Below are 16058 nucleotides of genomic sequence, written 5' to 3'. Positions count from 1 at the left end.
ACAGTACAAGTGGAGAAAATCCAGCCACAAAACTTATGAAGATACTGTGAAACCTGAAAGCTAGATACCATCTTGAAAATATCAGTAGCTCGTAAATAAAAGATATAATTTAAGTGTCCCAATAGATCAACCCAGCTACCATAAGTGGCCTGGTGATGCGTCATGGGATTTTTTAATATTGCAGCCGCAAGAAATGGTCTCCGGTGATGTGAAAACAGAGTTTAGGTCCGGAATTCAGAAGCAGAGGCGTTAACCATTGAAGCAAGCAACGGTGCCAACTCTGCAAAGTTTCTCACCAAAGCAAACTTTTCACGAAGGTGGAACAGACTAACGATGCTAAGAGAGATATCTATGCACGTGGGCATATATTTGTTGTTTGAGGATTCCGATTCAAAGATCCGTGATATACCAAATCTTGCATCATGTCCGTTCTTTGAAACTGATTTCCAACATTCACACGTGCACAAGCCTCTTTCTTACAATGTTGGTGCTCAGCAGTGTTAAAAGGTCTACAAACAGCCACATAATTTCAGGTCAGCTGGAGCACCTGATCCCAAACTACAATCTCAGCATAACAAATTAATCAGTTAAGCTTTCTTAAATTATGGACTGTGAAAACACATTTTAACAGATTAGAAAGCTTATCTTGCAAATTCCCGTTGAGCCCCTGAAAGCACTTTTACTTGAAGCACTGCTTGAAACGTCTGATAACATACAGTTGAAGCATCTCAGTCAGGAGAAAACAGCCTCCCTTCTCTTTCCGGCTCATCACCAGAATCTTGCAAGTATATTCATCCTATACATCTAGTTCTAGAATCTGCAGGGGAAAAAATGGCTCTGTTCTCCTGCTGCTGATAAAATAGCAGCAACATCTTTTAGAAAAGACTTGCTTCATCTCACACCATGTTCGATTGCAATTCTGAGAAGCCTCAGCCAGGGTGGCCTTTAAATTAGACTGTGATTGATCTATCAATTGAGAGTCATCTAATTTCCTTGCAATAGCTAGATATTGGCTCACAACCAGAAAGCATTCTTGTCTATGTTTGAAATGTTCCCTATTTCATTGTCTTTCCTGGCTTCGAAAGAACCCCTTGCAACTTCTCTAGCATCATGTCTCCATAATATAGTGAGGCACTTGCAGCCCAAGGATGCTGAACTAAACCCAAACCTGGAGATGATGGGCATTGTACACATTTTGGTTTTGTGCACAATGGACATTCCATCCAGAAGCCTGCTTCTTCTAACACCCCGATTGAGCACCTGGTCTGTCACATCTGTTGTGGATTTGCTCAGAAAGGGAAAAGCAGGCAAGCCTGCGGCAATGGGAAAGTAATTCCTGGAGGAAATACGTGAAGTCACCTTTCCGCACCCTCGTGCCCAGAAAATATAATCGGAGAAAAGCTTGGCCAGTTTGGAGAAAAAAAAGTAGAAACGAACTTGATTCAGACAGCAACCACCTGGATGAGGCCTCATGAATGTTTTGAAAAAGAATGGCAGGTTTTCTGCACTATTGTTGTGCCTTTTGCAGGTCTGAAAGAACACCGTCACCCTACTCCTCTGTGTCAACAGAAGAATGTGCTTTCTGATGTTGCTGGCGAGCACTGCTGCTCCAACCATGTTAAGAGGATGTGAGTCTGGGTGGGGCTGATGCAGCTGGTCTCAGGATCACAGACCTACAAGGGCTACACTAAACTGACTTGCAATCACTGACACCCACACAGACATTTCCTGTACTTAGAAAAAAAATCTGTTTCTCTCTTTTGAGGCTCAACAACTTTTACCTAGAAGCTAGATAGCGGTGAGCACTGAAAGATCTCTTATCAGCAGTTGGGTTCCTTTTTTGTTTTTGCACTAATAATCTGTTTGAACTCTTAGGAGAGGTCTTAACTGACGGTTTTTAGCAGATATTTAATGAAGAAAAAAAAAGTGGGGGGGGGCAGGGGAGTTTTGATGCCCAAATGACTGAAATGAGCAACTAACCTCTGGCGGGGAAACGCTTTGAGATTCTTCACATTAGCATGGTACAGTTACATGGCTCCTTTCTGGACCCTTGGGCAACATAGCATAGCACTGTCTGCAAACCTGTGTTAGACCTTTAGCAGCAGGGTGAGAAGAAGTCTGTGGAGGTCAATGAATCCGCTCCAGATTTGAAGAGGTGGGGGAAGAAGCATAAATTTTTACTTGTGTCCCAGGCTGGCCAAATTGGGCAATCCAAGCCTAAAGCCAAGAAGTACTTATTGATACTATGAATGTAGGATAGGAGAACCTGCCAGCCCGATAACATTTCTAAGGGGGATTTTGAATTTTGGGTGTGCATGCACGCATGCATGCACGCACGCACTCGTGCATGTAAAACAAGATCACCGCAGAGAGAAACATTTGCATGTCATAAAATAATTTCGTGACTTTTCCTGTTGGGTATCATGCAGGATGGAAAAAAAGCAAAGCAAGGGACAAAAGAGGCCACCTAGCAACTTCGTACAATGTTCGGTCTATTCAAGTCGTGGTGGAAGAAACAAATAAGAGCATAAAATTACTTTATTTGATTTCTATTCGCCTATTTATTTGGGAACTTGGGAAGTGAAAACTCAAGCCACCCAGCACAGAAACTAATATGTAGCTTCCAGAAACCTTGCAATTATTCCAAGCAGAGGAACAGAAAGAGCGAAAGGGACAGAAACAGCGAAAGGGAATCAAAGCAAACAAGTGAAAGTATAAGGGGGGAGGGAGGGAAAAGCTACTCCCTAGAAAAAGTTTGCTTTAGAGGAAACTCAGGGAGTTTCACCACCCCTACCCCTGGCCAACCCTTTGCTGTCATTGGTGAGCAAGCATCCCAAAAGAAATATAACTCACCACTGGGTGGCTCAGGCCTGGGAGGCATATTTTTCTTCGGCGGGAGGGCAGGAGTGTCTGCTTTAGTCTTAAAAGGATCATCAGAGAATCCAGCTCCTCCAAAAGAGGAGAATGGATCAGAAGCCGGAGGCTGCATGAGAAAGATCTGCATTTAGACTATTGCACAGAGTAGCAAAGGGAAAAAAAACCAACAACCCAGGTGCGGATGCCGAAGACGGAGGAGGGCAGGCTCAGTTGCAAGTTTGTTGAGAGGCGAGGGGTGGGAGAGAAGGATCTTGGAAAGACAGCAGAGAAGCTGACAGAAGAATCCCCAAACCATCTACTCAGCATCTTTGGGTGCAATATCAGTGTTGGATTTAAGAGACACCTGTTTAAAATGGTAGAAGTTCCCATTTTGCCCGAAGGACAGGCCTGGAGTGAGTGAGGCAGCAGTTATACTTTTAAGCTATAGAAATTTGCACATGTCTAGGTCGGTAACACATTTCTTCCAAGTTTGAGAATTACTGGATACATGCACGTACACACGCACACACAAAAAAACACTGCTTAAGTGAACCAATATAGCTGCTTCCACATCCAAATATTAGGAGGGGGGAGGGGAAAGCAAAACTAGACATATAATAACTGCAAAGGATTTGTCAATAGCAGGAAAACAATCCTACACTCGGACACAAGTTGCCATTGCACACAATGTGAAACTGTGCTTGGGTTTCCCAGGTGGGCAGAGTTCCAGTAAAATCGATCTAATCACTATCTTGAGCAGGGGACTCCAACCTTGGCAACTTTAAGACTTGTGGACTTCAACTCCCAGAATTCCTCAGCCAGCAAACCAAAGCTGGCTGAGGAATTCTGGGAGTTGAAGTCCACACGTCTTAAAAGTTGCCAAGGTTGGAGACCCCTGATCTAGAGTAGACTATTCTGGCATTTACTGTAGGAAGAAATACGGAAGTCACTAACTTGGATTCATGGCATGGGACAGGATTATCTGAGGGACTGCCTCTCCCCAATTACATCAGCCCATCCCATTAGATACACCAGATATACAGCATGCCATGAGTGCTATCTGTGAGGGATCTGCATTGGTGGTTCCCAGGAAGCAGCCTTCTGTGCTGTTGGCCTTATGGAACATTTCCCACCCCCAAATTCAGGTTAGCTCCATTCCTGTCTTAATGTTGAGGAATTCCACAAATTGGTTTCGACCTGGTTATAATCACAGGTTTGGGGTTCTCAGGGGACTGGCAATATCTTAAGGGGGGCTCCTTATCCAGTGGTTGATACAGGTAAGCCCTCGACTTACAACCACAACTGGGACCAGAATTTCCATTGCTAAGCAAGGCAGTTGTTAAGCGAGTTCACCCAATTCTACAAAAAAAAAAATTTTTTGGCCATAGTTGTTAAATGAATCACGCAGTCCTTAAACGAATCTGCTTCCTCTACTGAGTTTGCTTGTTGGAAGCTGGCTGGGGAAGATTATAAATGGGACTCATACGACCCCAGGACACTAAAACCATCATAAATGCATGCTAGTTGCCGAACACCTGAATTTTGATTATGTGGCTATGGGGATATTTTGACAGTCATAAGGGTGAGGATCAAGTCACTTTTTTCAGTGCCATTGTTAACTTTGAAGAGTCACTAAACAAATGGTTGCAAATTAAGGACCAGCTGTATGTGGTTTATATACTTATTCTGTGCTTTGTATGCTCTAATTTTTAAATTGTGCTTTGATTTTTTTAATAACGACTGTTCATATTTATGACTGTTTTTATAATCCCTGGTTTTATATTATTTATTTGGTTATTGTATGCTGGCCAGAGTAATTTTTGGTGAAATAGATGGTTATACACATTTGATAAATAAACTGGTCCTTAAGAGCACACCAAAGATTACAGGTAGTCCTCAACGTACGACCACAAATGAGCCCAAAATGTATGTCGCTGAGAAATTTGTTAAGTGAGCTTTGTCCCATTTTATGACTTTCCCTTGCCACATTTGTTAAGTGAATCACTGTAGTTGTTAACTTAGTAAAATGGTTGTTAAGTGAATCTGGTTTGCCCATTGACTTGGCTTGTCAGAAGGGCTACAAAAGGGGATCGCATGACCCCGGGACATTGCAATCGTCATAAATATGAACTGATTGTCAAACATCCAAATGTCAATCCCGTGACCATGGGGAAGTTGCAACGGTCATAAGTATGAAAAATGATCATAAGTCACTTTTTTCCAGTGCTGCTGTAACTTCCAAATGGTCACTAAGCAAACTGTTGTAAATTGAGGACTTCCTGTACTGTTGTAAATCGAGACTTCTGAGGTGAACTCTCTCTTGTTACCAGACAATGTATTTGACTGTTTTAGAGCCTCTGGAAGCTACTCAGCCAAACTACTGACCCTCCCACCTTCAGGACTGGCAGCAGCTTACATCGGAATGTCAGAAATGACACAATGACAACAACAGAGAGGAAGGAGCTACTTGCCTGCTCGTATGTCCTGCTCCTAAGTCTTCTAGAGACATCTGTTTGCGACTAAGAGAAATAGGGATATTGACTAGATGGATCACCTCTATTTTACTATCAACTCTAAAGAGCAGCAGTGAATTAAAATCTCGCTAAGAGCTTTTCACATCAGCTGCTGTAGAATATCTGGAAGAAAGATCCAAGGAGCCCGAGACCATTTGCAATTAAAAGCATGGACCTTACTGACTTAATGGATTTTCACAGAAAATATCCTTGAAATTAATCTCATTTCTTCTGTTCTTCAGCCCCCTGTCCATACATGTATAGTAAATATTTATGATTATTGTAGATTTGCAGAAGGAAAAGAAGGGTTTGGATAGGATAAAAAGAATATGAGTTTCCCGGCTGCTTAGCTAAGTGAATCTGAACAACTCGGTATGAAATACAGCTGCTGCCATCTAGTGGGATAAAGGGCTTTTCATTAAAAATGTTTTAAACGTGTTTCTCTAAACCAGGGGCGTCAAACTCTACTTCATTGAAGGCCGCATCAGGGTTTTGTTTGACCTCGGTGGGGGGGGTGGGGGCTAGAGGGACGTGGCCAGGGTGGGCATGGCCAGCTCAACGTCACTCATGTCAGGGGCACCTGTGGAGGCCCGAGTGCCTCCGAGCCAGTGCAAACAGGCTCCCGAGCTCCATTTTTGCCTGCGACAGCCTCCTGCAACCCTCTGCCAGTGAAACAGAGCTCTGGAGGGTTGCAGGAGGCCATTGCAGCCAAAAATGGAGCTTGAGAGCCTGTTTTTGCTGATAGAGGCACTGTGGGCTGGTCTTTTGCTTTTTACAGGGCAGCCCTGCGGGTCAGATCTAAGCACCCCGGGGGACAGATCCGGCCCCCGGACTTGAGTTTGAAACCCTTGCTCTAAACCCTGGAAAAGGATGGTTTCTGCTCCATAACCATTTCTAGAGCTTCGTAGAATAGGCTGAGCTATGGAAAAGAAGAAAGAACGGCCATTTACCCAATAATATGTAGCAACTATGTCAGAATGAGCCAAACTCAATTTGCTTCAAAGATAAGAACCGCAGTATTGGACACAAGGTGCTCACAAGCGCAACAAAACCTATGGAGCTGGTTATGTTGCTTGTGAAGGAAAAAAGATAATCTGATCCTTCTTTTGTGTAGCCCTTGGTACTCTCTGAGCCTGGTTATCTGCCTGCAGACATTTCATTACATGACTAGGTAATTTCATTAGTGCCAGTGAAATCTGGGGGTTTGCTCCTTGTTTATATAGAGTAGCTTGCCCTGCCAGTATTGGGGGAGGGGGGGTGCAGTTTTTCTCCTTGGTAATTCCTTGATTAGGGTATTGTTTTCTGCTTTGTCTGTCTGCCCGGAGTCTGCCCTTTGTTCAATCCTGAGCTATATATATTATCTTCTCTTGGAGTTCTTCAAGTCTCCAGGCCTGGTTCCTGTTTTATCACAAGCCACCACTGCAGAAAGCAACCTTCCCATTTCCCTTAGCAAAGAAAAGGAACCTTCTGAGAGAAATTTACCTTTGACATTCGACTGAAATCTGCAAATCCTTCACTACTATGGGTACTGAAGCTGCTGCTACCAAAGGCGTCTAATGTCCCAAAAGGATCTGAAAGCAAACATCAACAGTGAAATGATTTGGAGTTTTAACGATCAAAATGCAGAATGAATTCTGGTCAATCTGTGTCCCGGCTGGGGACAGCTAGCCAAATCAGGAGTCTTGCAATGCGAGAGAAACTTGATTACAGGTAAACCTTTCCCTGTAGGCTTTTGACCCCCCATATAAGCGCTAGGGCTTATTTTCGGGGGTGTCTTATTTTTTTCCTCATGTACGGGAGGCCCACTTCTTCTGCTTGCATGTGGTGGGGCAGGAGGCTGTGCAGTGCTGCCGCAAGGCATGGAGGTGTGGAGCTGCCCCACACTGGTTTACCTCAGGTAAACCAGTTTACCGCAGCCAGGCCATCCATGTTCCGAAAACTGCCTCGCCTCCTGCTCTGTTGTAGCAACGAGCAAGCAGAAGAAATGGGCTGGCTGCAATGTGGATTCCTGCTGCACATTGTTGCTAGTGCTGCTGCAGTGAGGCAGGTGTTGGGGCATGGATGGCCTGGATGCGGGGGCCCTGAGGTAAGCCGGTACAGGGCACGTGGGGTAGCTCCACCCCCCCTCATGGCCACAACACCGCAAGCAACCAGATGGAATGGGCATGTGGCTGGCTGTGCAGGCTCTTAAGTAGGTCTTATTTTGGGGATAGGTCTTATTTTCAGGGGGTCAGGGGTACCAATGGCTGAAGTTGAATGGAAGTGGGCGGATGTAAATATGGACAATGGGAAATACCAAAGCATAAACGATGAATTCAAACTTGTCAAACAGAAGGAGAAAGGAAGAAGACCTCTCTTCTTACCTGGCCCTTTCGAAGAAGACATGCTCAGAGTTAGGAAAGGGTCACTGTTCTCAAAGAGGTTTGGCTGAAACGGAGAGCAGAAGGGAAAAAAAAACATTAGAGGAAGTTGGCTTGCTAGAGATAGGGAAGAGAACCATGTTACAGGAAGTCCTCACTTTACAATGGCAATTAGGATCAGAATTTCCCTCACTAAGCGACACAGTCACAAAAAGCGATATGTGACTGACTGTTCTGCTTACGTGAAGGCAGTTCCAGCAGTTCTAATTGCCTTTATTAAACCAATTCTCTGCTATTGTAAAGCACAAGGTCACGGGATCACTTGAGACAGCTTCCCCATTGATATTTGCTTGTCAGAAACTAGTAGTGAAGGTTATAAATGATGATCATGTGACCACGAGAGCCTACAATGCTGTAATTGGGAGCCTGTTGCCAAGTGACCGAATCACAGTGACCATGGGGACACCTAAAGGGCCCAATGGTAAGTACCCCTCGTTTAATGCCATCATAATTTCCATCGCTGATGAGTATCGATAAATGAGGACTACCTGTATCACATTTTATTTATATTCTATCACATCTCAAGATTCTTGGCAGTTCACAATTATGAAATAAAACAAGCATCCAATTCATTTTTTTTAAAAAATCATATAACCCAAAGAGTATTACAAGTTGCCTCCTGGCTGTCCACAATAACTCAGTTTCACAAGTTCCCAGAAGTTATTTCCATTGGAGTCAATCTTGTCTCTGGGGAAGCCATTCCAGGGGACCATGGCCATCACAGAAAAGCAATGCCTTTGAGTTCTGCCCCCTCATTCCCCAGTATAGGGCATGACCCACAGTTTCTCCTGGGAAAGATGTCTCAGGTAAACTGAATCCAGTGGTGGAGTCAGTCCTGAAGATATCCAGGGACAAGCCATAACAGGTTTTATAAGATAAAACCAGCACATTCAAATGCCCATGGAAACCTAATGGCAACCAGCACCGCATCTGCAGAATTGACATCACATGAGCAAAGCACCAAGTGCCGGACAGGACAAAGTATGAACCATCTCATTCTGAATGAGTTGCAGTTTTCGAGGATCTTCAAAGGCAGTCCATATGAATATACTACAGCAGTCCAGATGTATGCAGATGTTAATGTAATAAGATACTCCAGGGTAGAGCTGCAACTGGCACAGCAGGTAGAACTGGGCAAAAAAACTTGGCCGCATCCTTTTCTTGACTCTGGAAGACTTCTAAGACAGGTCTGTTTCTCCAGAATGTTTGCACAGAGGAACACTTAAGTGCTGACCATCTATGGAGACACTCCAGAGCTCCAAACCTTAAATACCACCTTTCATTCTGCTGCAATAATGGCTGTCTCAAGAGTTGCTCTGATCACCAAAAATGAGCGCTGGATGGATTTCTGAAATGCTTTCACTCAAGAGGCTTGTTTGACCTTATATGCTGGTTCCAGTCAAAGACCATTTACCCCAAGTTCTCAGATCTTTGTGATTTTATAACACATTGTGGCAATTTTGCTGGATCCGTTGCCATTTTGCTAGTTATTCTTAGAGGACTATTAGTCTGAGGGGTGGAATAATAAATGATCCTAAACGGGTGAAATGCTCCCGGTTTGGACCGGATCACCCGATCCGGTAGCGATGGAGGCAGGCGGTTTGGAGAACCGGTAGCAAAAATCCCTGCCCCACCCCCCCATGCCCAGCTGAGCCGCATATTCATCAGAGGCTTTTTTTTTTTTACTTTTAAAAGCATTTTTTCTACAACCTCTTTGGCCAAAAAAATGCTTTTAAAAGTAAAAAAAAAAAAAGCCTCTGATGATCCCAGCTGAGTTGCCTGATTGGCAGAGACATTTAAAAGAAAAAAAGCCTCTGCCGATCAGGCAACTCAGCTGGGATCGTCAGAGCCTTTTGAATGCATTTTTTAACAACCTCTTCGCCGAAGAGGTTGTAGAAAAAATGGTTTTAAAAGTAAAAAAAAGAAAGGCCACACCTACCCAGTCACATTACCCGCCCAAGCCACGCCCACAGAACCGGTAGTAACAAATTTTAGATTTCACCACAGATCCTAAATCATCAAAACAGCTACAGCATCAAATTACTTTCTGGAAAATGGAACCTCTTCCCGATTGGTTATGGAGGCTGGGATGATGACATCTTTATGCTTTGTGGCTACTGATATTATGTTGGCATTATGTTCCTTTGATAAGTTTTTATCTGGTAGAATCACAGGACTGGAATGGACCCCAGAGGTCTTTTAGTCCAACAACGCTGCCTAGTACAGGAATCCTTATATCATCCAGACTAATGGTTGTCCAATCTTTTCTTGAAAAGCTCCAGTGATAGAACATCCACAACTTTAGGAAGCAAGTTGTTCTGCCGTTTAATATCTCTCACAGTCAGGAAATTCCTCCTTATTTAATTCCTAACTCCTTTGTAAAGATAGCAGAGTTAGCTCTGTAAAGCTAACTCCTCTGTAAAGTTTCCAAAAATTGCTTTTTATTTTATCCTCATGTGCTCTGAGAATAAACCCACACTCCCTCCCCTGTGACAGCTCTTCTTGCATCAGTAATCCGGTATCCCAACTCTCCTTAGCCTACCCTTCTTTAGGCTAAATATATCAAGTTCCTTTAACTGCTTTTCACAGAATTTATCTTCCAAGCTTCTCATCATCTTTGTCACTCTTGTCCGTATTCAGTCCCGTTTCAGATTTCAAACACGCACAGTTGCTAAGAGACAGTAAGCAATTTACTCCAGACTAAGAAAACAAGTGGCAGACAAGCAAAGGAGTATAAATCAAACAGTCTCTAGATATTACAAGGCTGGTCCTGAGTAGTTTTCACTTTCCGAAGAAGCACACAGAAGGCTACTCAAGATCCAATCCAAAGTCAGGAGAGCCAAACATGATTTGTCAGCTGGTTTGAGAATCAGTTTTTCAGATTTCTCATACAATCAGGAGGCAATGGCATGTCAGACACAGAAGATCTGATAGTTGCTTACAACAAGGAAATGTGGGTCACAGCTGCCTCTTAAATTAAGGCTTCAGCCAGCTGTATTTAATTAAGGCAAGCACTCCCTTGTTGGCAAGAAGCCTCACTGAGCATCTTTGCTCTCTCTCTCTCTCTCTTTCTCTCTCCCCTTGCAGAGTCCTGGTGCTTTGAAGCCACACTGCATCATCTGACAGCTGCAGCTGTACTGATGCTTCTCTGTGTTTGATCAGCTTCAGAAGATTCCTCACTTGATGTCTCCTGAGGCTGACATTTCACCGGTTCAGCTGAAGCAGCTTCTTTACAGTTAGAGTTATCTACGTCATGGGTCATGACATGCTGTTTCCAGTTCCTCAGCATTCTTTTGTATTGTGGTGACCAAAACTGGACACTGAATTTCAGGTGTGATCTGACATGTGCAGCACAGAATGGTACATTCACTTCCCGTGATCTTGATTTTCATATGAATAACTTTTAGCTTTAACTTAATGCTTTCTTATTCTAGAATTTTAGCTATACATTTGTGGGCTATATTAATCTTGCTTTGTTGTTGACCATTCAACTACAGTGGGGCAAAAGTCTAAAGAATAACTTAATTAGAATAAGCCAAGCCTCCTTACTTTAGAGGGCAGTGTGGAATTTTGCAAGAAAGGGTCTGAAGTGAACGGATCACTTTTTTCAGTCTTTTTAAAGAAATCCTCAGGCACAGATGTCCGGAATGGGTCACTTTCTTTAAATGGATCACCTCCAAATGGATCTGATGTAAGACAGTTAAAGGTAGAAGATTAACAGGAAATTAAGACAAATCAAGTACAGGAAGGCTGATTTTAACTGAATGTCAGAAAAGCATTTCTAAGTACAGGAACAGCAAAACCCACTATCCAAAGAAGTAGAGGGGTTCCCTTCACTTAGATGTGTTCAGGGGACCGAGGACTGTCTATCTGGAATACTTTAATTTAAATCTCTGAAGAAGGAATTGGACTACGTTGCCTTTTCCAACTTTATGACTCTACAAATTTAATAGCCATTTTAGTGTTAACTATTTATATATTCAATTTATATGCTTGTCCATCTCACTTGGTGGTGAGACAGGGGGCTTACAATAATCAGAAACTAATAAAAACATTAAAACATTAAAGCAATAGACAGTAACATTAGATGAATTTAAAATGACAGAGATGGGGAGGAAGGGAGCAAGATATGGGAGGGGAGAGTTGGGGTCTTGTCTTAATCCATTAACCTAGGGGTGTCAAACTGGCGGCCCGAGGGCCGGATGTGTCACACACAGGCCACACCCACCCCAGCTCCATGAAGGGGAAAAACATCGCGAAACGTCACATGACAGCAATGTGATGCTGTGGGTTTGACACCCATGCATTAACCACTTCCAGAATGTGCCCTCAGGCTAACTGGAAGAGCAATGTCAGTTTTGAAGGCCTAAAGGGTAAGTGTGGATTTCAGGGGGGGGGAGGGGCCCCACAATGTTCCAAAGGACAGGAACCATGGAAGAAAAGGCTCTTCTCCTGGTTACCTGCTACTATTGTAACTATGGGATGCTTTGCTTTGTTAGAATGTATTACGGCTAGTTTTAATCACCATGCATGAACCTACTAACTATAATTCATATTAGATTAAATGGTTTCCCTTACCGGCTTTTGTTACAAATATATTACTGTCTAGACACCTCGCATCCAGAGACAGAAACTCTTAACTTTTAAAGTAATAAATAAATAAATAAATAATATGAACTTTTAAAATGTTCGTCTTACCAGCTGCTGCAGGAGGCTGTTCAGCAAAAGGATCATTCTGAAAAGGATCGCCTGTATGAAGAAGAAAGAAAACAGAAATTAAAAGCTATAGAAATCAACACTAAGGTAAAACAGGAAGTAGAAAACAAACTTTGAAGTGTATTTCTTCATCAAGAGAAAAGTTTTTGCTTTGCTTCTGAAATATCCTGATAATGAGATTCACTTGCAGATTCAAGGAAGACTGTAACAATTGGCTGCTGCTGCTGTCTTCTTTGTCTGGGCCGTGTTTAAAGTGCCAAACAGCCCCCTGTGCTATGGAAACTTACTGCCTTTGAAGGGATCTGCTCCTTTGAAGGGATCTTCAGTTTGAAAAGGGTCCGTCTGCAACTCCTGGGCATTATTGCTGAAAAGTAGGGCTTTGTTCTTGAATGGATCATCCTGGAATCAAACATAAAGTGATTACGAAGGTCAGATAGCCAGCAGGCAAAGGTGCGAGCCTCAAGGGACCTCTCGATCAAGATGGCCAAGAAAACATCCCTTAATATGATATTCTTTAATAGTTTCAAGGTTAGCTCAGTTTAATCAACTGCTTCTTTATCCCTAATTTTAACTTGTTTAATAGCCCTTGTTCTAGACCAGATGGCGAACCTTTTTTTCCTCGGGTGCCAAAAGCACGTGTGCGCGCGATAGCACGTGTGTGATTGCCCACACCCATAATGCAATGCCCCCCCATGACCCGACCCCCTGCGCATGTACGTGCAATCCCCCCGCGCTGCCCCGCCACCTGCAAAGGTGCATGCAAACCCCCCCCCCCCCAGTGCCCCGTTTTGGGCCTAGCAGGCCTCCCTGAAGCCTCGGCAGGCCGGAAACAGCCTGTTTCCGGACTTCTGGTAGGCCCGTTTTTCGCCCTCCACAGGCTCCGGAGGCTTTCCTGGAGCCTCCATGAGGGCAAAAATGGTCTCCCCCGGCCCTCCGGAGGCCAGAAACGGCTCATTTCCAGACTTCTGGTAGGCCTGTTTTTTGTCTTCCCAGAGCCTCCGCACGAGCCCTGTACTTACCTGGCATCCAAAACGGGCTGCGTGGAGACTCCTGGGAGGAGAGGGGTGGCATGGGCATGCGTGCGCACCTCCTGCATGCACAATAGAGGCCCGAAAATCAGCTGGCCAGCAGGAGGCGCACGTGCACATGCAGTGGAGCTGATCTAGGGCAACGGCTTGTGTGCCCCCAGAGATGGCTCTGCGTGCCACCTGTGGCATGCGTGCCATAGGTTTGCCATTACAGTTCTAGATAGTATTTTATCTTGTATACTGAAATTGTATTTATTGGACACCAAAACATGAAGTCATGTTTTTGTGGGGCTGAAGTGCTAGGTGACAGCCATTAGATTTTGTTTTTCTAACCATTTTTTGCAGCTTTTAGAATTTAAATTAAAAAATGAACTTCCAAAGATAATGTGGCTGGACCCTTATTAACTATTAGTAGACTCTTATTAAAATCTTCAATAATGGACATAAAAGTCCTTTTTTAACATAATCCAATGGACATCTCCTTGCAGCTCATCTGAAATCCAGCTGCTAGGACTGGACTTCACAATCCTGATATTTGGGCAACATAAAGAGCTGCAATCCAAATGGGTAAGATAGGACAAGCTATCCAACAAAAGAGGGTTTCTTTTTTAAAATCAAGAATTTTATTATCGCAGAGATGGGCAACCCATTATCAGTATCACGCAATCTGTACTTCCTAGAGCCGGGATGGCGAACCTATGGCACGCGTGCCACAGGTGGCACGCGGAGCCATATTAGTGGGCACGCCAGCTCAGCTCTGGGTGCATGCGCGTGCCGGCCAGCTGATTTTCGGGCCTTCTGGGCCCACCAGAAGTAGGGAAACAGGCTGTTTCCTGCCTCTGGAGGGCCTGGGGGCGGGATGGGGAAGGCCCGTTTTTCTTTCTTACCTGGCTCCAGATCCTCTCTGTGTATCTGGGAAGGGCGAAAACAGCCTTTCCCATTCCCTTGGAGGCCCTACGGAGGCTGAAAGGGCCCATTTCCCGACTCCCAGTGGGAAAGGAATAATGTTTTTTCCTGTCCCCAGCTTTCAGACTCCTAGAGAGGCTCCTACAGACTCCTAGAGAGGCTCCTAGAGACTTTTAGAGAGGTTCTGGAGGCTGGGGACAGCAAAAAACGTCACTTCCTGTCCCACCGAGAGTTGGGAAATGGGCCCTTTCAGCCTCCGTAGGGCCTCCAAGGGAGTGGGAAAGGCTGTTTTTGCCCTTCCCAGATACACAGAGAGGATCTGGAACCAGGTAAGAAAGAAAAACGGGCCTACCAGGCCATCATGTGCCAGGAGCGGGGGGGGGAGGGGGTTGCGCACGCATGCGCGTGGGCACGTGACCCTCCCCCGCCCCCCCTCTCCTGGCACGCGATGGCAAAAAGGTTAGCCATCACTGCCCTAGAGCATTTCCATGAAATCTACTACAATCTGTAGCAAATGCAGAATATTTGGCAGCATTATATCTAGTTTCTAAATTAGAATAAAGCGCAAATTATTCATTTCAGTTTCTCCTCATTTCTCTAAGGCCATCCTCATGCTATCAGCTGCATATCATTTAGCCCTCAGAGGATGAATGTTTTTAAAAATAAAAGCACACCCCACCAGCTTCCGAAACATTGCCAGCTCCCGTTGTCGGCTAATCCTCAAGGTATTTGCTGATCTGGACTGATATCAATGAAGCTCAGCCGAGTCAGAACTGGCTAGTAATACTTGGATGGAGATCAGTAGGAAATTTGGGGCTTGTGAGCTGCTCAAAAAATATCCCTAAACAATGGCAAATCGTTTCCATAGGGTTACCAAGAAAACAAGATTGGACTGTCCATGGAATCACCAGGAAACAACTTAAATTCAAAGGAGGTTTCATTACAATCAGTAACTTAGGATGAAAAAGATGTTGAAAAACACCAACTGAGAATGGAGCACGGAGTAGAAATGGGTGGCATCAAAGCCAAACATAGCAAGAGTATGATCTTTTCTGCTATAGTGACGGTTCATTCTCTGAGCTTGTTCTGAAGAACATTGGCACTGACATCATCCCCTAAACTGCACTGAAGTTGTTACCTAGCCTGATAACAAAACATTCGGAAACCAACCCACAAACTCAGAGAATGAACCTTTGCCCTCATCCTACACCCAAGCTACAGATATTCGCCACTGTTGTAAATTTTTCAACTACTCTCATTCTTTTCCACGCATTTTTCCCTTCTCTCCAACACGTTCCTCCATACATGGGGCTATGCACACATGCACTCCATCTATTCTACACAATTTCTCACCAAAGTCCCAAACCCGCCCCGGTCTTTTTGGATGTTTCCCTCATTCAGATCTGCCAGGTTAGTCATGCTGCCACTGTGAAGTCCATTTAAAGCTTCGTTGTACTGTTCAATGCTCTGGTTGGCTTCCTGAAGGGTCTCTTGAAGCCGAGATAATTTACTCCTTGCCTGTAAGAGGAAGGATTGAGCCAAGGTTAGAAAGAGTCCACTGATTAAAAAGCTTTCATCTTCCCACCTACAGGCCTAAAGTAATAGAACAGAAACTGGAA

The 16058-nt window shown here is 44.2% G+C and overlaps 1 protein-coding gene across 14 annotated transcripts in view; it reads right to left on the bottom strand.

Annotated features, from left to right (window-relative positions):
• The window catches only part of EPS15L1 (epidermal growth factor receptor pathway substrate 15 like 1), a 51495-nt gene that overhangs the window by 13320 nt on the left and 22117 nt on the right, over positions 1-16058 (bottom strand). For 6 of the 14 annotated variants that reach the window (XM_034437543.3, XM_087894703.1, XM_087894726.1 and 3 more), the window contains 8 exons: positions 15793-15957; positions 12793-12904; positions 12488-12538; positions 11339-11475; positions 7733-7796; positions 6852-6940; positions 5328-5375; positions 2854-2983 (listed from right to left, as the gene is read on the bottom strand). In XM_034437543.3, coding sequence (XP_034293434.2) covers positions 2854-2983; positions 5328-5375; positions 6852-6940; positions 7733-7796; positions 11339-11475; positions 12488-12538; positions 12793-12904; positions 15793-15957 — 796 coding nt within the window. The remainder of the gene's footprint in view (positions 1-2853; positions 2984-5327; positions 5376-6851; positions 6941-7732; positions 7797-11338; positions 11476-12487; positions 12539-12792; positions 12905-15792; positions 15958-16058) is intronic. The other 8 variants (XM_087894749.1, XM_034437545.3, XM_087894741.1 and 5 more) reach the window with 2 other exon arrangements.

The sequence above is a fragment of the Pantherophis guttatus genome, chromosome 1, assembly GCF_059756535.1.
Source record: "Pantherophis guttatus breed Tessera chromosome 1, ASM5975653v1, whole genome shotgun sequence".
NCBI lineage: Eukaryota > Metazoa > Chordata > Lepidosauria > Squamata > Colubridae > Pantherophis > Pantherophis guttatus.
The sequence above is the reverse complement of the archived record's forward strand: the minus strand, read 5'-3'. Positions and strand labels throughout refer to the sequence as shown.